General features: G+C 37.8%; 1 protein-coding gene across 1 annotated transcript in view; it reads left to right on the forward strand.

The window, feature by feature from the left end:
* Nucleotides 1-21,406, forward strand: part of PCNX2 (pecanex 2) — a 115,383-nt gene that overhangs the window by 24,520 nt on the left and 69,457 nt on the right. Inside the window, 8 exon segments of the mRNA XM_070950838.1 lie at nt 1,951-2,086; nt 2,885-3,027; nt 4,605-4,758; nt 5,500-5,532; nt 9,780-9,948; nt 15,673-15,783; nt 17,351-17,442; nt 21,148-21,257. Coding sequence (XP_070806939.1) covers nt 1,951-2,086; nt 2,885-3,027; nt 4,605-4,758; nt 5,500-5,532; nt 9,780-9,948; nt 15,673-15,783; nt 17,351-17,442; nt 21,148-21,257 — 948 coding nt within the window.

Below are 21,406 nucleotides of genomic sequence, written 5' to 3' on the forward strand. Positions count from 1 at the left end.
GTGGCTGTGGCTGCCGGCGTCCCGATATAGCCAGCTGATGCCATTGCTGGCTATTGGGGGCAAGCTACTGGCCCCCACGGAGAGGGCTCGCAACTTGGGCATCCTCCTGGATGCACGGCTGTCTTTAGAAGAGCATATGACGGCCGTGGCCAGGGGGGCTTTTTATTAGCTTCGCCTGATTCGCCAGTTGTGTCCCTTTCTGGATCGGGACTCCTTACGCATGGTCACTCAGGCACTCGTCACCTCCTGCCTGGACTACTGTAATGCTCTCTACATGGGGCTCCCCTTGAGGAGCACCTGGAGGCTCCAACTGGTGCAGAATGCGGCTGCGCGGGGATTATGGGAGCGATGGGGTGCTCCCATGTGACACCCCTCCCGCATGAGCTGCATTGGCTCCTGGTGGTCTCCCAGGTGCGCTTCAAGGTGTTGGTTACCACCTTTAAAGTGCTCCATGGCTGGAGCACTTACGGGACTGCCTTCTGCCACCGATAGCCTCCCACCGGCCAATACGCTCCCACAGAGAGGGACTCCTCAGGGTGCCGTCGGCCAGACAATGTCAGCTGGTGACCCCCAGGGGGAGGGCTTTCTCTGTGGCAGCACCTGTCCTCTGGAACGACTTGCCCCCGGAGATACGTAGGATCCCTGATCTCCATGCTTTTCGCCGTGCCCTTAAAACTTTTTTATTTCATCAAGCCGGGCTGGCTTAACGCCCCCCCTTAGATATTTTTAATTGTTAATTTGATTTTAGTTGGGGTGTTTTAAATTATTGGGCCAAAATTTGTTTCTTTTTTTTAAAAAAATTAAATTTTGTATCTGATGTTTTTATTTTTGACTGTTCACTGCCCTGAGTCATGTGGGAGAAGGGCAGTATAAAAATCAAATCAAATCAAAATAAAATAAAATAAAATTTATTGGATTAATAATTGTATACTATTATTTTACATTATTTCTATATTCTTGTAGTTAGCCAATTCGGCTATGCACAGAAACTCACTAGAAATCAAACTTTATGTTTCATTCACGTGTAATACAAAGGCAGGACTTGTTTGGTTTAATTATTATTTCTTTGAATGGTTGAACCTACAGCAACCAAAAAACTATGGTGACATTTTGCCAGCCTATTTTAATTTTGAAAATATAGTTTGAAGCAATTCTAGATTGCTCTATGTTGGGTCTGAACCAGTGGTGGGTTGCCCCCGGTTAGGACCGGTTCGCAAGAATTGGTAGTAAAACTGGCAGGAGGCTCTGTCCACTGACCCGGACGTCATCAGAGGTGATCTGCATATGCGCAGAAGAGTGCGGGCGCGATGTGAACTGGTAGTAAAGGTAAGTAGAACTCACCCTGGTCTGAACCCAAAGGCCTGTTTGATTTATGGGTCTGCTTCTATTTTACATTAATCCCAAAGGCATAAGAGAGAAGCAGTTTAAAAGGATATGTCCTACCTCAACAAAATGCTCTGTCTTTGCCCTTCATGATTGCTTGGCTAGGCTTCTATACAGCCGTCAAGTATTGATCAAACTATAGAATTATTGTTTAGGTTGTTATCGAGTGTCACAAGTGTCATAAGCAGTGACCTGATAGGAACAAGACAGCTATTTGCATAATTCTAATGTCTTCAGGCAGTTGTTGGCACATTTGTAGAAGAAATTTCAGCTTACTCATATTGCCCTTCTGAAGTTAACAAATTGGAATCAGATTTTCCCTGAATCTGTGGGGAGCCCTCAGCTAATATAGTTGGTCTCTGAAGCCTCTTGTTTTTTCTCCATAGATTTAGGGGTGTCTGGGTGGGTGAGTGGGAATCAAGATGGCAGCTTTGATCTCATGGTTGCATCCTATCATCTTGACTTTTCTTTATCACCCCATCCCTGCAGACACACCAAATTGTTATTAATCATATAATTTTGAATTAATTCCACTTCTTAAATCTCTTTTTATCTTTATATGTACAGTGAAATCCATTTCAGCTCCTCTAGTACAACTACCTCAGAGATCCAAGAAGTATCTACTGGAGATCATGGGCGAAGGGCACGGCAACAACAGTTCTTACTGATGCTGGCACGGGGAGCTCTTTCTGAACCCCACCGGGTACCATGTAACATTTCAGTACCTATACATTAAAAAAAAAACATTGTGAATATCTTCCTGTCTAGCTATATAAACTTGCATCTTTCAAATGAGGTTGGTGTAAGCTTATTAATAGCACACAAATGGAAGAATAGTTAATTTTCCACTAAGTATCAGCTATTATATCAAATTTTATGCTGACAAAAAGGGTTTTTAAATTTGATTTTGTGGATTTTTTTTAAAGGAGCAAAAGAGTTAAACTTTGTTCTGAGAAATTTTATTGTATGTATGTATGTATGTATGTATGTATGTATGTATGTATGTATGTATAGTATGAATCTCTTCTAAGTAAGTGTTGTCTCCATGTGATTGCTGAACAAACCTGACCTCCAGGTTTCTAGCCTAATGCCCCTTAACCACCACACCAAACTGGTTCTAAATAAAATAATAAAAATACTTTACCCAGCATTTCCAAATCTAATGCCAATCAAATTATAGGCAACACTTAAATGTCACACAAAGAGCAATCTTGGGGGACTTAGGTTGTTTTGTTTTGATGTATTTCAATTGATAATCTTATAAAGGCAGTAAAAACATCCTATTATTTGCCATGTGAAAGAAATTAGGCAAGACTGAATATAATCAAGTTTACCAAAAAAAAAAAAAAAAACCTGTAAGAAAATATTGACTATGATCATTGTTTGATTATATCCACTGAAAAAGAAATAACTATCAAATTGTATCAAAGCCCTATTTTTATACAAAGCAGTGCTATGAAAATGATATACAATTCTTTTATTTTTAATTTCATGTTGAAAGCATTTTAGCGAAGACCTTGAGGATTCTTCATGCTCATCAGCTCAAAGAAAAATTAATACACAGTTTTACAAATTTATTGTATTTCCTGGCAAATGGATAAAAATCTGGTATGATCGACTCACCTTGCTGGCACTGCTGGATAGGTAAGTTTCACACTGAAACATAACATTCACTGAAAGGTTGAACTTGTACTATTAATTCATAAAATGTTAGCATGTTTCTTGTGTTATTTTTATTTTTAAATCTCTTTTCTTAATGGGCATTATTAATCAGTACAAATTTCAGATTTGTAAATGTGTATATTTGATACACATGCTTAATATCAAAGTGAAAACTAATAGCTGTCCTCCTTCAAATGATACATAAAATGTGACAACAGCCTTTTCTTAAATTTGGACCTGCCCTACTTGTAAGTAAAACCAAGGATGTATTTGAATCTTAAGGCAAATGGAAGACCTAAGTGAGGGTCCTAAACTCCAGCAATCTTGACAGTGCAGTATACTTCTTTTCAGTCTCCTCCAATAGATGCTTTTCTCTTTAAAATCAAGCTCAAAGAATAGGAAAGGAGAAGAAAATGTCTGCCGTGTTTCTCAACCTTGGCAACTTGAAGATGAATGGACTTCAACTCCCAGAATTCCCTAGCCAACATAGTACAAATCTAGAGCTGGCTGGGGAATTCTGGGAGTTGAAGTCCACCCATCTTCAGGTTGCCAGGCCGAGAAACACTGGCCTAAGGAAAGAAGTTGACAGATTGGATTAAACAAAAATATCTGCTTCTGTTTTATATTGTTGAAAGCTTGACGTAGTCAGAGCTCTAGTTACCCTTTATGTGATCTATAACCCAACCTTTAAAGAGTCTTCTTGCCTCAAAGAATTCACATTGATATGAAGATGCAGGTTTGTGAATCTTAAATCATGGTCCATGCATTTCTATATTTTCTAAGCAACCCACGGAAATAGAAAGAAGGATCTGTTAAATTACATGTTGGATATTAGATGATGCATTTTAGTGGTCCTCTCATTTGCGTTCTATCTGTAACCTTAGGAACGAATTCCTGAGAGTTCTCTAACATTAGGAGAGACATGACAGTGAGGGTATTTTTGATGGCTGCATATAAATTAGGGCTTCTGGCCCCTAAAGAGCAGTTACCAACAAACCCCATTTCTTGCTTTGCTGGTTATTAATCTGTTTCAGTCCAGGTTTTATTTATTTATTGAATTGATTTACAACCATTTGTATGCCACCAATTGTCAAGAGTCTAGACATTGAAAGATAGCTAGCTAGCTAGCTACCTAGAAAGAATTTTGGTTTTCACTGTTGACCCCTTTGTATTGCTTTGTATCATTTTTGCTAAATTGCACTTTTTAAATTTTTAAGTTTACTTACTGGTTTTGAAACCGAAAAAAATGTCAGTAAGCCCATTTATTAAGTAATCTGTTTCAGAGATACATTTTTTAATCTTGGCAAACAATTAAGCTATTTTTTTTTTTGCTTGTGTAAAGATATTTTTCTTACCAGTAAGACTGTACAGAGAATGCCATGCACACCTGGTAAAGTTGACCCCATGGGACCATGGGGCCTTCATAGGGACATCTTGCAAAAATGAAGTATATTTATGACAAATTGATCTGACTTCAATGTATAAGTCTATATTGAAATGGTACATTTATTATTATTATATTCTGCTTTTGAAAATATATCAATGTGTTATTTTTACAGGACAGAAAATGTCAAGGAGAATGTTTTGGCAGTTCTTCTAGTAATCCTTGTTTCTTTTCTTGGCTTTCTAATCATGAACCAAGGTTTTTGTAAAGACATTTGGGTGCTCCTGTTCTGTCTTATCATGGCAAGCTGTCAATACTCTCTTCTAAAGGTAATAACCCTCACATCCTGGACATAAATTGTTTCAACTTCTACCCTCAAAACAATGTTATAGGGCATTGCACACCAGAACAACTAGACACAAGGACACTTTTTCCCCCATGCCATCACTCTGCTAAATAACTAATTCCCACAACACTGTCAAACTATTTACTAAGAATGTATTACTACTATTCTTCTCATCCTTCCTATTACCTATTTCCTTTTCTACTTATGACTATAACCTTGTTGCTTGTATCTTTACTATTTATATTGTTTTATTTAGTTTCCTAGTAAGATTTATGTTGATGGCTTATTTAGTATCTTATGACTATCACTAAGTGTTGTATCCTATAATTCATGATGAATGTATTTATGATGACTGTAATCATGATTTATCACTTATATCTTTTATGTACACTGAGTGCTTATGCACCAAAGACAAATTCCTTGTGTGTCCAATCACACTTGACCAATAAAGAATTCTCTTCTCTTCTCTTCTCTTCTCTTCTCTTCTCTTCTCTTCTCTTCTCTTCTCTTCTCTTCTCTTCATATTGTCTAAATGTCCTGTTTTTATCATGTATTTAATTTTTTGGTTTTACTGTCAACTACTTAGAGATGTATTGGCACAGGAAGTTGTACATAGAGAGACAGAAAGACAGTCAGATAGATAGATGAGAAATCCATATTTTTATTTGGGATTCTGTGATAACAAATCCAATAACTAACATGATGAATCTTGTTTTGTCTTCAGAGTGTTCAGCCTGACCCTGCCTCACCTATACATGTAAGTTTCAGTTACCAGATATATCCTTTTATTGTTTGTGCTCCCTTTTGGCCAGTTGGTGTAGTGAATTGTTGAAAGTTGAAATAAATCCATCTTTCTGGGATGTTATTCACTTTTCCATCTTGGAACTTATCTAACACTTTATTATTAAAAATTAATCTGCTCAAACACATTGCTGCCTCGGAGTAAACAGCAGAGCTGTGCATAGCATTTTAATGAGTGCTCTCCTTGCACAGCCTGTTGGTGTGAGTGAAACAACGAGGCATCCGGGTCTTTGGCATAGTGGCTTCAGTTACTTTCTCAGATCATTACCACATACATCACTCATTACCACACACTTTTGCTGCCCATTATGTAGGTTCCTAGAAATGTAAAAAGTAATTGTTGCACTGTTAATGTACTGTGGTAAAAAATAATTGCGTGATGTTAGTGGCATTTAATTTAAATATTAATCCTATAAGTTAGTTGATTTTTCTAATTTATACATACCGTATTTTTCTGAGTATAAGATGCATTTTTTTCCCTCCTAAAAGAGGCTGAAAATTTGGGTGCGTCTTATACTCTGAATGTAACCCCATGGGGTGCCCAAAATGGCTACCCAGAACAGCTCTTTCTTCCGTGCTTTGCCTGCTTTAATCACTGGAGCTCCCTCTGACGATCAGCTCTGCTTTTGAAGCTATTTTTCAGCCCCAATACGAGCCAAGCATCTTCTGTGCTTTGCCTGCTTTTCTAATTGCTGCTCCCTCCAACAATCAGCTGTGCTTTAGAAGCACAGCCCCAGCCTCAAAACCAGTGAGCAAACTAATGTGCTGGGACTAGCCAGAACTAATGCGCTGGTAGGCAGAATTCCCCCCCCCATCTTCCTCCCCCAAAACTAAGGTTATTCTCTGGTGCGTCTTATACTCCGAAAAATACGGTATATATGGCTTATAAAATTATATAAATTATATGTAATATAATCTAAAATGTGTACCAATGTATATATAAACTTTATATGTCATTGAACACCAAAACAACTGGACACAAAGGCAGTTTTCCCCCATGACATCACTCTGCTAAACAACTAATTCCCACAACGTCTTATGCCCTAACCTAGGATATCAAAGCATCTGGTAGGGCTGTATTACTATTATCCTTCTCAGCTTTATTTTTATCTATTCCTTTAGCATCTTATGACTATCACTTTGTTACTTGTATCTTATGATTTATGTCAATTATGATTTAGTATTTTACGACTATCACTGAGTGTTGTATCTTATGATTTATTATGATTGTATTTTATGATTATGATCATGATGTGTCATTTGTTGCTTGTATATACACTGAGAGCTTATGCACTGGAGACAAATTCCTTGTGTGTCCAATCACACTTGGCCAATGAAGAATTCTTTTGTATATACATGTATGTAATCATAAAACAATTACCAGCCTAATCAATTTTATATTTAATACAGAAATTGTTGCAGGACTGTAGGTTTAAATCTTACTTACATTTTAATTAATTTTCCCCATCTCATCTTTTAGACATTAATGATCTAATGATCTTTTAATTGGTCACGTTTCTTATAGTGCCACAATCTCATGTCTCCCGAAATACAGAGATACTGGAATATCTGGAATACATCTCTCTGAATTCTCAGTTTTATAGATATAATATTTTGTGATTATTAAAGTATAAATTTGTTTTATATTGAATCAGACTGCAGAGTGCTGGAGGACTTAATCTGCATATGTCTGTCTATTAAATCATGTCTTTTCTCATCCTTTACCTAAAACATAATGCAGTATTGCATTAATTAGCAATACTGCAAAATTTGAATCCACAGGAAGATACAAGTTGAGGCTTCAGTCATATTGCAGTTGCATAGTCCCAACAATTATGATATAATTTATGCCATGGTATGAATGTTGCTGTTTTATTTTTGATGCAAATATATTTGTATTGTTCTTCTGTTTCTGATTATATTGCTCTATGATTTATTATTTACATCTTGCATTTCAGTTCACAGTATGTTCTTAGGCTAGTTTGCTTCAACAAAAGCACAATACTTTTAAAATTGGATCAGTTCCATAATGAACAGTGGCAGCCTATAAGCAGAAATAGATTTAAATTGAGGATATATTGAGAGCTATAATTTCCCAGGGCAGGAATATTGAAAATGTCAAAACCCAATTACCATCTAGCTCACAGAACACAAGAATTATAAAGCAGAATTTCTGTTAAACTATGGAAAAGACAGAAAAAAAGACACCGAGTTTAAGCCTCAGAGGCTTTAGTACATGGGCAGTACTCTTAATTGTTAGAAGGCAATAAATGATTTAAAATAATTCCAGTCCTGGGGTACAATGAAAATCTTGTGCTGGGCATGTCATGCAATGCTAAATTTCAGCCAAGTTTGAACTAGCTAAAGAGGGATCTTGGTTACCAAGATCAGCCTTCCCCAAATATTTTATAAGAGAAAATGAGTTTTGAAATCTAAATGGATTGGACTATCATGCCCTATTTGAAAGGTTGTTCTCTAAAATTTAATTTGTACTTCACTCTACTTCTTCTTCATTTCTAGACTAAATTCTGTTTGGCAAAGGCATTTAATACTTTGTAGATAGTTAACATCAGTCTTGCTCTGGATTTGTGGGAAAAGGCTAAAAGCATCAGAATGGTTAGTGGTAGGTCAATTTATATGTACATATGTAATCTATTTTATTTTACATTTTTATCAAAGTAGGCATGACAGGTGTTTTACTGAATTCCATATTTCACAGAATTTCATCAGAACTATCAGTGTGAACGTTAAAGCTGTTATGTAAACATCTAACATTCTCTGAGATTCACAGCTGCTGAACATCATGCCAAAAATCCATTAAAATAGGACAGGAGAAAGAAGCCTAAATTTTAAACCCCTAGTGGGGTATAAAAAGTATTTAAATCTTCTCACTGGTAGCAGGCAATGAACTGTGGTGTATGATTTCATTCTTGTCAATAGTAAAAATTCTAATCTAGCCAAAACATATTTGTGAATCTTCTGTTGAGCTCAACTGGGAAAACTAATTAAGCCATGCAGAGTTAACATACCTATAATTCACAAGTGAATCCTGGTTAGGGGATTTTGACAAGGGTAACCTGACACTAATGTTAGGAAACACAATTGCAAGGAAATGATTTTCCTCATCTTTATGGCCTTAAGCATTAAAGTCTAATTAGGAAGGCTTTCAGGCAATAGAAGAACTATATTTAATTTGTTTTGTTTATGTTTATCATATGAGAGCCATACAATTTTAAATACAGGAAGATCTCCTGAATGTTGGAAAACAGAGCAGCTATTTCATAATACAAATAGATTTCATAGTGTCAGACATCAGAGCTCCCAGGAGAAAATTCACACCATAGTTGTTTTTCCTTGTTGGCCTTTTGAACTTTCCAGTAATTAGGTCATTTCCACCACTTCCCTAAAGCAGCCAACATTTTGTGACATGGCTAGGCTATTTAAAAAGAGCTGCTAAGAATAATATCATAATAATCTCCAGAGTTTGGGGAAGTGCAAATGCAGTGAGATGGTTTTATTTTCTATCGCTACATATGTGATTCTTAGCAGTTAAGATCTAACTTATCTTGCAGACCTTGGGCCATGGCATTTTATGAATCCACTAATAAATGATGATTATTTTAATGTTTGTATTTCCTGGATGGTTGCTTGCTATTTGATTCTTCTACTTCTGTACAGTGTCTTGAATCACTTGATGATTAAAATATATATTTTAATATATAAATTTTAAATCTGTTCTTAAATTATTGGGGTGTTTTAATTTGTCTGGGCCAAAAAATGATTTAATTCGATTTTAACTGGTTTTTTAAATTTTTGTATTTATGTATCTTATTGCTTGGCTGTTCATCGCCCTGAGTCCTTCGGGAGTAGGGCGGTATACAAATCAAATAAATAAATAAATAAATAAATAAAATTAAACAACCTTACAAAGCCAAATAGCAAGATTAAGACTTAACAGTGAATTCTGATCAGAGTGGTTTTACTATAACCTACATTGTATAGATGGTTATCAAAATCTTGATGTAGAGGGCTTATTTGGATTTTAAAATGAAATGCATTTCTAACATCTATTTTTTGGGATATGTGATATGTATATAAGCATTGAAACTTCTTGAGTTTGTGCAGATTTAGTTATGAATTTGAAATTTTATTGAAATTTTATGTTGATATTAAATATTTTTTTCTGTTAACTTGCTTTTCTAGGGCCACAACCAGGTGATAATATACAGCCGGCCTATATATTTTAGCATATTGTGTGGCCTTATTCTATTACTAGATGCAGGATCTAAAACCAGAAATTCCTTCATTTATACTGTTTATGACCTGAAGATCTCACCTGAATCATTTCAGGTGATCAGGGACCATGTAATAGGTGAGTTACTTGTGCAAAAATACAAAGAGTTCTCCAAATATTCTTATTTTGCTAAGTACCCATTCGTGTCTTTCAAATACAGAAAGGTGGGGGGAGAGAAAATAGAAAAAAAAATGTTGTAATAATAGGCTTACCAGTCCTCCAAACTACTGCTTTCTTAGTGGATGATTATGATGTTTCTGGAGTAGCTATCTGAAATCTGTTATTTAAGATAATTAACAGTCATTTCTGCATCACAAAATTTCTTGACACCAGTATCCAAGGATAAACCCACAAATTGCAGGATATAAAAAGTAACCTTGTTGCCAGGCTATGAGGTGTATTTGGCAAAACGTTTTACATTTTTTGCATCAGTTTGGAAGATAGATCTGAACACAGCACAAATTTCTTTACCCCACATGCCAAGTCTATTGCAATTCTTGCTGCTTGTAATATTTTATCTCAACCAAATCAAGAGCAACAAGATTAAGAGATTGTGAGGTTCTCTGTCTAGAAGTTATGCAATAAACTGCCACAGTCAATTAAGTTATTTGAAACAAAAGCATTGTGTAATAGCTGCTATTAAAGCTCCTTTATGCTCTAGAGAAATGAGTTCAAGCAGAAGCAGAATTTTTTTGTGGCTTGCCTGATTTTTGATACGGTTTATGATTATTATTATTTTTTGGCGAGTCACCAATTCTTTATTTGCTGTTCTGTCTCAAACAGTTAAAATTTCTTACCTGCTTCAAGGTTAGATTCCTGTCCTTTTAATTTCTTAATTCTCCATTTTATCAACTGCTTCGTCTTCTTCTGAAAGGCAATGATTTATTGCTTGCAGCATGACAAGGATCCCAAAATAGCTAATACATCAAATACTAAGATCAGATTGAATTTCTGGGGTAAGAAAAGTGCTTCGTGTATCTGCCATGTGTGAATGGGAGTTTCAGCCAAAGTCCCCACCTGGAAAGGATTGATGGAGGATCATTTTTCATTTGAGGCCGAGTGCTAGGAAGAAAAAGCTGTCCAAGGAAAGGGGGAGGAAAAAGAGGATGCTCCCTGCATTATGAAGGATTGTTACTTTTTTTTTCAAAAATACAAGAAGCAGCAAGGAACATGATTACATTTTCTGTGTACCAGCTGTCTTCAAGCACTTCCCATGAAGCACTTCCCTTGAAAGAGGCGGTGGTGAGGCCTCTCCTCAAGAAGCCATCCCTGGATCCGGCTGTTTTGGCTAACTATCGTCCAGTCTCCAACCTTCGGTTTATTGCGAAGGTTGTTGAGAGTGTGGTGGCGCGACAGCTTCCCCAGTAACTGGATGAAGCTGTCTATCTGGATCCGCTCCAGTCCGGCTTCAGACCTGGGTACAGCACGGAAACGGCATTGGTCACGTTGGTGGATGATCTCTGGAAGGCCCGGGATAGGGGTTATTCCTCTATCCTGGTCCTATTAGACCTCTCAGTGGCTTTTGATACCATCGACCATGGTATCATGTTGCACTGGCTGGGGGGACTGGGAGTGGGGGGCACCGTTTTGCGGTGGTTCTCCTCCTATCTCTCCGACCGGTCACAATCCGTGTTGACAGGAGGGCAGCGGTCGACCCCAAGGCGCCTTGTTTGTGGGGTGCCGTAAGGGTCGGTCCTCTCGCCCCTCCTGTTCAACATTTATGTGAAGCCACTGGGTGAGATCATCCGTGGTTTTGGGGTGGAGTTCCATCAGTACGCTGATGATACTCAGCTGTACATTTCCACCCCAGACCATCCCAATGATGCCTTGGAAGTGATGTCCCAGTGCCTGGAGGCCGTGCGGGTCTGGATGGGGAGAAACAGGCTTCGACTCAACCCTTCCAAGACCGAGTGGCTGTGGCTGCCGGCGTCCCGGTATAGCCAGCTGACGCCATCGCTGATTATTGGGGGCGAATCATTGGCCCCCACAGAGAGGGCCCGCAACTTGGGTGTCCTCCTGGATGCGCGGCTGTCTTTAGAAGGGCATATGACAGCCGTGGCCAGGGGGGCTTTTTGTCAGGTTCGCCTGATACGCCAGTTGCGCCCCTTTCTGGACCGGGACTCCCTACGCACAGTCACTCAAGCACTCGTCACTTCTCGTCTGGACTATTGTAACGCTCTCTACATGGGGCTCCCCTTGGGGTACACCCGGAGGCTCCAACTGGTGCAGAATGCGGCTGCGCAGTCGATTATGGGAGCGACGGGGCGCTCCCATGTGACTCCTCTCCTGCGCGAGCTGCATTGGCTTCCGGTGGACTTCTGGGTGCGCTTCAAGGTGTTGGTGATCACCTTCAAAGCGCTCCATGGCTTAGGGCCATACTTACGGGACCGCCTTCTGCCACCAATAGCCTCCCACCGGCCGGTTCGCTCCTCAGGGTGCCGTCGGCCAGACAATGCCGGCTGGCGACCCCCAGGAGGAGAGCCTTCTCTGTGGTGGCACCTACCCTATGGAACAATCTACCCCCAGAGATACGAGTGATCTCCGACCTTCGGATCTTTCGTTGGGCCCTAAAAACTTATTTTTTCCAGTTAGCCGGTCTGTCTTGATTTTAGGGTTAGTTTTAAAATTTTAATATTGATTTTAATTGACAAGTTTTAAATTATGGGCCAAATTTATAAATTATTTTAACTTTATTTTTAACTGTGATGTTTGTATAGATGTTTTTATCTTGGCTGTTCACCGCCCTGAGTCCGAAAGGAGAAGGGCGGTATAGAAATTTGAATAATAAATAAATAAATAAATGTTTGTTTTTGCAACTATCAGGGAGGAGAGAAATAGAGCTGCCTCTTCACACATCTCTGCCGTGTGAAGAGACGGCATCGATGCCCTACTTTTAATCCCTAAAGTTCCTGGAGAAGGTGTTGATTTATCTGAAATGGTATAGGATATCCTGCCTAAGCAGGGGGTTGGACTAGAAGACCTCCAAGGTCCCTTCCAACTCTGCTATTCTATTCTATTCTATTCTATTCTATTCTATTCTATTCTATTCTATTCTATTCTATTCTATTCTATTCTATTCTATTCTATTCTATCCCATCCCATCCCATCCCATCCCATCCCATCCCATCCCATCCCTCTCCTTTCTTTCCACATGTGCACAATTTAGGAGGGAGAGAAAGTGAAATGTCTGCAACCTTGGCATGGCCTTACTAGGAATTTCTTTTGACATCTTTTTTCCTCTTAACATTTTGTTTAAGCATGTACCTATTTTTGAATTTATGAACTGTGGTTACAAGAATCAATGTCTGTCTGTCTAGCTATCATTAATATTCTGACACTCTCCTGTTACACTGATAGTGTAACTCCTAGAATTTGTTTCCTGTATGGAGTTCCAAAATTTTGGGTGTCAAATTAAAAAGACTGGCCTTAGCCTCTTCCTTGTTAATGATCAACTATTTTCATGCCAAATTCGCTTGTTTCCATTTTTAAAAAAGTCAATCTAATTTCTCATTCTAATGATTGGACAAATGGTTCCCTTATTGTTGAGGAATGAGCTTTTGACACTAGCAGACGTATTTGAGTTATTTCCCATGGTTGCTTGGTAACATGCTGATTTAGCCAGCATATCACTCCTTGCTTAGGGTTCTAAGAAATTACTCTTCATGTGAACTGAATTCCAGAAAACATTCAGGGTGGACCTACAGCACACTAGTGGAACTTTGTTCCTTCTGAAATTAATGACTTGTAAACCAGGACTAACTCATTATCCTTGAACTCTGGATCCAATCTTCCAGCTTTCTGCTGTTGCTGAACAAAACTAGGATAGATGGATATACATTCCCCTGACAAAAAATATTTCATGGGATCTTGGGCCTGGTGGCTCAGCAGATTGATAGCATTGTGATTAACACCAGCTGTCTGCAATTACTGTAAGTTTGAATCTCACCAGGCTCAAGGTTGACTCAGTCTTCCATCCTTTCTAAGGTAGGTAAATTGAGGACCCAGTTTGTAGGGGCAATAAGCTGACTTTGTATAAATATACAAAAGTATGAAGGCTATTGCTTAACGCCTTGTAAGCCGCCCTGAGTCTCCGGAGAAGGGTGGCATATAAATCAAATTAAATAAATAAATAAAAATAAATAAATAAATAAACATGAATTTCTGTCCAATATTGAAGTTCTTATTTTTTTTTTTTAATCTGAGCCCCATCTCCCTGTCCCTTCCCTTCAGAACCTCATTCTAAGAGGATTCTGGGTCCTTCTTGAGTGGAATGTGTTGATATCGCCATTGAAAAATGAAGCAGAAAGGGTATCACTTATTTATATTAGTTCTTCTCCCTAAATAGGGCCTGGGAAAAGATCAATGGGGAAGGAGAAGAGTGTAATAACCACCACTGATAAAAAGTTTCTGTAATGGCGTGGCCCAATAAAGATTCTTGAAGCTAGCAGACTTAGTCAAAGTCCGCTTTGACCAAGAACAGCAACATCTCAATTTAAGAGACTTTGTTTTACTGTACACTGTAGCAGGCAAAACGTGTCCACATGTGGTTTGTTTCTCTGCATGTATAAAAATCCTGTTTGCCATTTTACATTTTAATAAAATTCCATCCATGGTGTAGATGACTGTTGAATATGCAGAATATTTTACACATGTGGAGAAAATGATTCATATTTAACACACAATCTGCATAATAGGATATCTTTCCCCCATTACATAAAGAGATTGATTTTTGATATCAACGTATAATTAATCATAAATGATGTGGAATTGAATCCCTGCATATAGGCATGATTTGTCACTCAAGCCGATTTTCACACTAAAACATCTTTATTCTTCCTTTGTGAGATATTTAATATCTTCCATTGTTTTAAAACGGAATTTTAAGCTAGGCGGCTCAGTGGCTAAGACACTGAGCTTGTTGATCAGAAAGGTCGGCAGTTCGGTGGTTTGAATCCCTAGTATAGGTCTCATGCGTTAGCAGGGGGTTGGACTAGATGATCTCCAAGGTCCCTTCCAACTTTGTTACTGATCTGTTTTCCTTTGAAATATATGTACTGTTTTATATTATGAATGTTGAATCTCTCCAAAAATAAAATAGCTTATATGGCTTTTTTCCCTCCAAAATTACTTATGCTGTCCTAAGCCACCCTTCAACTTGAAGGAACAGGCTTAGAACTGTAACTGTGTGCTGGACAGATAGTAAAGCACAAAAATGCACATACTATTTTGAAAACTTATGGCAGGAGTCACAAGCTGGATGGTGCTTTCTAATGTATGGTGCAACAGATTGGAATAAAAATATCACCATTCCAGCTTGTAACATATGGTTGTTTGTCGGCCAGATTATCAGAAACAGAACTACTGGTATATTTAGCCCAAGAAATGGAACAAATAATCTGGGAGAACTCTGAAACACAATTTTCTACAGATTCCCAATGGCCCTGTCAACATAGCTCTCTGATTGCTTTTTCTTTTAGAAGAAGGAGCCTCACAGGAGCCATCTTTCCTCCACCAGGTCACCTCTTGGCAATTTTAGTTACCACTATGTTTCATTTTTTAGTACATATTAAGCAATTATTAATATGTATTGTACATGTATTAATATATAACTGTGTAATAGAAGGAACATGTTACACATGTATGTATGTATGTATGTATGTATGTATGTATGTATGTAACTGATGTTCCTTCTATATATATAAAGCATTCTTCTTGTATATCTTTGGAGTCAACCAAATCTCTTTTTTCTCCCTTTCTCTCCCTCCCTATCTCTGCTTCTACTCTTTCCATGTCTAATTTCAGGATTTTTATACTGCTTTCCTGTGATTTCTCTTCTTGGTCTTTTCCCACAAATCAACACATTCTGTATATATATCCTTGAACAGATAGATATGCTGGTATTTGGTGGTTCTGGTAAGTACTATATATGGTTATATGTGTGGTTATATGTAATATCCAGAACTGGTTAAATTAGGTGAGAATTTTTATAGTTGCGTTTCCTTTTCACTTCAGACTGATAATCTGCCTCTGCTAAATTTTCTCTTGTCCACATACTTATTCAAAGCATGACAGTGGCCTTATCTTTCACATTTGTTCACTTTAGGTGATAGACTGCTGCTTGAGAAAAATGATCTGGACTACAGCAAACAGATCTGTAGCAATACAATTGGAGCCATGCTTCTTTTAGAAATTGAGCAATGTCTCACTAGTAGTTCATCTCTATTAAATGCATACAGTAAATCCCTTAAAAAAAAAAAATCTAGCATCAGTGAGTTTTGGACCATGGTGATGGTTATGTCAGCCCAGGACCTTTTCGTGTCTCAGGACGCTGTATGACCTAAGGGTTTTACTTTGGCAGCCTCATTGATATTGCAGTGTACCTCAGAATGCGTGAGGCTGTATTGATCTTCCAAAATGTACATTAACTTTTCAAAACATATACAGAGAATTAGAATTTAAAATAAGGAAAAGTGCATTGCCCAGCAGTGCTGGGGCTGTCATCTAGACTGCTTTCTAATGATGGAAAATACAAGATAGGTTAGTGGTCACTGGTGGCCTTAAGTTCCTTGGAACATAAAGAAGTGCAGTAGTTGGGCAACTGAGATATGGTAGCTAACTTCTAGTAGCATACTCTTACTCTCAGCCCAAAAATGCCAAAACGTGCACGATAGTATCACACCTGCAAATGCCATCCCTTTGTATTTGCATTGCAATGTCATATTCAAGTACTCAGGGATGGTGCTTACATTGTGATGCATATTGCATTACTCCATCTCTTTCTAATCTCCTGCAAATGCCTACCATGATGCCATTTGTCGCTAACTTTTCCTACACATTGTATCAATGGTGAATAGGAAACTGCATCCCCCCTCCCCCCCCATACTATTAGGTTGTGATCATTGCAATGGCGGCCTGTAATAACTGCAGATATTGTGATGCACAAGAGGCCTTTACAAAATATTGAGGCCAATATCATGGCATTTGGTGGGAATTTAAACTTCCCAAAATACAAGTTCAAAATGTAGTTTCAAATCAAGAACATCTGCAATTTAGGCTACCAATGTTTAGAATAAAATGTTCTGTTTTAGTATGATACTTTATTTTCCCAAGATTCTTGCATTCGGCATTCAATTACATTGAGTAGGTGGATACGCTCACTGCTTGCTGATTTTTCTGTAGCACGTGGCATCTGTCAAGCTAGAGTTCCTTGAAGTTAACCAGTTCCTCTGGTGCTGTGTATTATTTTACTGGGTCTCAACGCAAGAGTAGCATTTGTGGTTTTGCTTAACTTGTGTTTTAACGCTGGTGTTCTTGTCTTTCTGGGTCCAGCAATTTATCTGATTGAATAACCTAATTTATTTTAACACATTCGGGCAAAAAGGCCTTTCTGATAATAGGCAGGGGGCTTTCACCATTTTGATTTATCTTATAGTAGTTATATCCAGATGCAAATATGTAAATGTTGGTTTCTGTATTTCAGCTGTTGCTGGAATGTACTCTTCATTGTACAGTATTTCTCGAAGCTTTATTGCTGTAATTGTCCTGTACACATTCTGCTTCAATGCAGTTAAGGTAAGGAGGAGTAATCCTAATAGCAAAATAGGCTAGAATTGCTTGTGACTATGGTATTGTTTTCTTCTTTTTTTCCCCATATCTAGAACCTGTATGAATATAAATCTAATTTGCATTATTTTTCCATCCTCATAAGGGGAGAGTCTGCCCTGGAGAGTGGGAAGGAAGTGGATAGCAGGATAGCAGGGTTTGTTGTGAACATAATTTTAGCTGCAAACAAGAATTATATTTTTTTGTTTACCATATGATGATGAATGGATAGATGGATGGGTGGATGGATGGATGGATGGTCATCCAACTACATAAGACTTTAGGTGGAGTACATATTAATACTGTAATGATAAAAACAAGAAAAGAAGTATGTAAATCCAAATAAAGCAATCCTTCAGACTGATAAAATCTTATAAGAGGTATAATCCAAAGCATGGGATGAAAAAGAGCCTTGGTAGTACAGTGGTCTAAGGCACCCTGTTATTAAGCTGGTTATTAAGACCAGCTGCCTGCAATTACTGCAGGTTCGAATCTCGCCAAGGCTCAAGGTTGACTCAGCCTTCCATCCTTTCTAAGGTAGGTAAATTGAGGACTCAGTTTGTGGGGGCAATAAGCTGACTTTGTATAAAATATACGAGTATGAAGGCTATTGCTTAACGCATTGTAAGCCGCCCTGAGTCTCCGGAGAAGGGCAGCATATAAATAAATTTAAAAAAAGCCAAATTTTCAAATATTCTTTATTTTATTTATTAACCAAGTTTGTGTAGCTGCCCATGTCATCAAAATTTACTCTGGGTGGTGCACAACCTTAGATAAAATCCACAAATATAAAAATGGCATATATAAAAATGTAAAAATCTACCTCAAGTAGTAGATAGTATTAAAAAAAAAAACCCAAATATACAAAGCCCCAAGCAAAGAGAGGATAAAAATGGCCACCTCAACAATGGAGCCATCTGATCATATCTCTGGTTCCCTGGGCACCCCAGACCTGATGACATAGCCAGTCTTGAGGACCTTCCAGAATGTCACAAGTGATGGAGATAATGTAATTGGATGGGGAGCGGAGGAAAATATTCCATAAAGTGGGTACCATAGCAGAGAAGACACATATTCTGGGACCCACCAAATGTAGATCCCTAGCTGATGGTATCCACAGCATGCCTTCTCTGCCCAATCTAATGGGGGGCTGAAATAAATATTATCATCATCTTAAACATCATCAGTGTGTGGAAGCCATACAGATTGCCCCTTCTGCTGTGTATAAAGTAGGCTTTGGTTTCTTGTTAAATTAGGGGAAAGGAAAATGAAATGAGGGAAAAGCTGGATTTTTTTTAAATGAGATTACTGATGGGAGAATGTGAATTTAATGGAAACTCATTTATATCGTTGGTGTTCTCTGTGGGTTAATTGAACGTTCAAAGTCTCTTTGGCAAATAGTATTAAGGGCAATCCTTTTAAACATGTCCTGTCATTTGCACATCTTTCTGCAGGCTAATAAGCTAAATTACAGCAGGCAGGTGGTTTTGCAGATAAGCAATCTTGCCCACAGCCTGGGCTTCCTAGAGCTTTGAAATATGCTTATAATGCTGCTACCCTGAAGTTAGAAAACGCGGTAAAAGATTTACAAGATATTTGCTGCAAATTACATACATCAACTGTAGACCTTCCATTTACGCAGGAAAATTACATATAATTTGAATTTTTATTGCTTTTTCATTTTTGAAAGTATCTGTAAGCAGAATAATTATTTGTTCCAAAATGGTGCTATGTATTTCATATCCTGACCCCAGTGTACTCTTAATGTTGGCATTTACATACTTCTTTATACAAGACGTCTACCTGATTTTTTTAAAGCATGACTTTAAATGTTGAATGGGTGGATGGATTGCAATTCAGGATTTACTTGCTATTAACTGACTAATTGCCAGTTCAGACAATGCTGAAGGTGCCTGTATCCCTTCCAGACACAAGAAAGAACACAACTGTGTTTTCTTTCCAGGGATGTATTCACATTCGAGATCAGTGTTTCTGAACCATGCCCACTTTAATATCTGTGGATTTCAATTCCCAGAGTTCTTCAGCCAGCAGGCTTGCTGGGGAATTCTGGGAGTTGAAGTCCACTAGTCTTAAAGCTGCTAAGGTTGAGAAACATTAATCTAGACCAATATAGTGGGTTAGTATATGAACTCAACTCTTATGGTTTGTAAATCATGGTTTATGAATTAATGTGATGGGCAAACTCAGCTGCTATGGGTTCTTCAGGGGCAGGGAGTGGAATGCCTGTGAAGCATTCCTGCAAAATAGGAAAGCTAACATTTTACCAGTATTTCTTGTTTTTTGGGGCTGTAGAACTTTCATTTTTCTTCAACCATAACAATCCTACTTTTAATACTTATACTAAAGTTCTACTGTGTTTCCCCGAAAATAAGACCCTGTCTTATATTTTTTTTGAACCCCAAAATAAGCGACCTTATTTTCGAGGTTTTATGATTTTGGGGCGCAAAACTTGGAGCAAGACTCCTCTTGCCATTTTACCTGATTTCCAGCTCTGTCTCCCTAACCCTAACCAGAGGAAATGAGGGGACGGCTGTGCATACATTTAAATATTTTCGGGGCGGGGTCTTTTTTGGGGGGGGATTATTTTAGCACATGTGCTCAAAAGCCCGATTGGGCTTATTATCAGGGGATTTTCGGGGAAACAGGGTATGTATTTTTTCCTCCAAAATGGCATTAAATTACTCTGCTGGATTTTAACAATTAGAGTGTTGGATTTTGTTGAGTAGTCAGAGTGCTTCAAAATAAAAATGTTTTTTAGAAGGCGAGGACATCCTGAGGCAGTACATTGTCTGTTCTTGCTAATATCTAATGCAGGTGTCATCGAAAAATGAAAATGTCAAAAAAGTATGATAACTTTGGAAGACAGACTGATAACATTTTCCATTCAAAATAGCATCCAGCTCCCTGTGAAATGTAAAACTGAATAGTTTTAAAGCTGGCCAAGTTAAGCTGAAATGCTGCTCAGGAATATGTTGTGTTTTTAAATCAGAGATAGAAAGTTTGGAGAGAACTTACTTTTATATGGCTCATTAGTTGACTAATGAGAAATTGGTTGAGGCTCAACTTTCTGAAATAATAAGTGCTGAAAGAAGAAAAAAGAAAGATGGGTTGTTGGTTTTTTTTGCTATTTTTCCCACCACTTTACATACAGCAACTCTGTTCTAGAACATCTTCCTTGCAAGTTCTGCATTGGATTCAACCTTTTAATTTTTATTTTGCACTTTCATATGTGTTCGTAACTATGTTTTTTGAAGAGCAAGAAAAAGTGCTTTTTCATTTAAAATTATATTTATGTAATTTAAAAATTAATGCCATTTCAATTCATTTATTTATTTAAACATAGTTTATGTAATTTAAAAATGTATGTAAGGAGAAAAAAAAATAACCTCTCGTGATTTTCCTTGCTTTTTTTACTTAATTGCCAATTTTAAGGGTATTGTGGTTTGCATAATTAGATACCATGTTTGAAATATCACAACTTCATTAGCCTGATGAAACGTGATATAGTTTATTTAATATATGACACAGCCATTTAATTATTGTGAATTCCAGCATGTTAATGATATTTAACTTATTTCTGTAGTAACTTGTAAGCTTGCAAACAATGTAAAGACATCCATATTTCTTCCATCTCTGTCTCCTCTTTATCTATAGGAACCATGGGATGCTCAACATATTCCCGCACTGTTCTCTGCCTTTTGTGGGCTTTTAGTGGCACTTTCTTATCATTTGAGCAGGCAGAGCAGTGATCCATCTGTCTTAGTGTAAGTTATCACTGATGCTTTTGTGTGGTTTAAACTACAGAACTACAGTAGAACTTCTAGTCATGAACGCTTCTGAACATGATCAAATTGGGTTCAGACCAAAAAATTCACAATTTTTTTCTCCTTCAACGCCATTTTTTTTGTAAGCG

The sequence above is a fragment of the Pituophis catenifer genome, unplaced genomic scaffold, assembly GCF_029215685.1.
Source record: "Pituophis catenifer annectens isolate HBS135680 unplaced genomic scaffold, rPitCat1.0.hap2 SCAF_1, whole genome shotgun sequence".
Taxonomy (NCBI): domain Eukaryota; kingdom Metazoa; phylum Chordata; class Lepidosauria; order Squamata; family Colubridae; genus Pituophis; species Pituophis catenifer.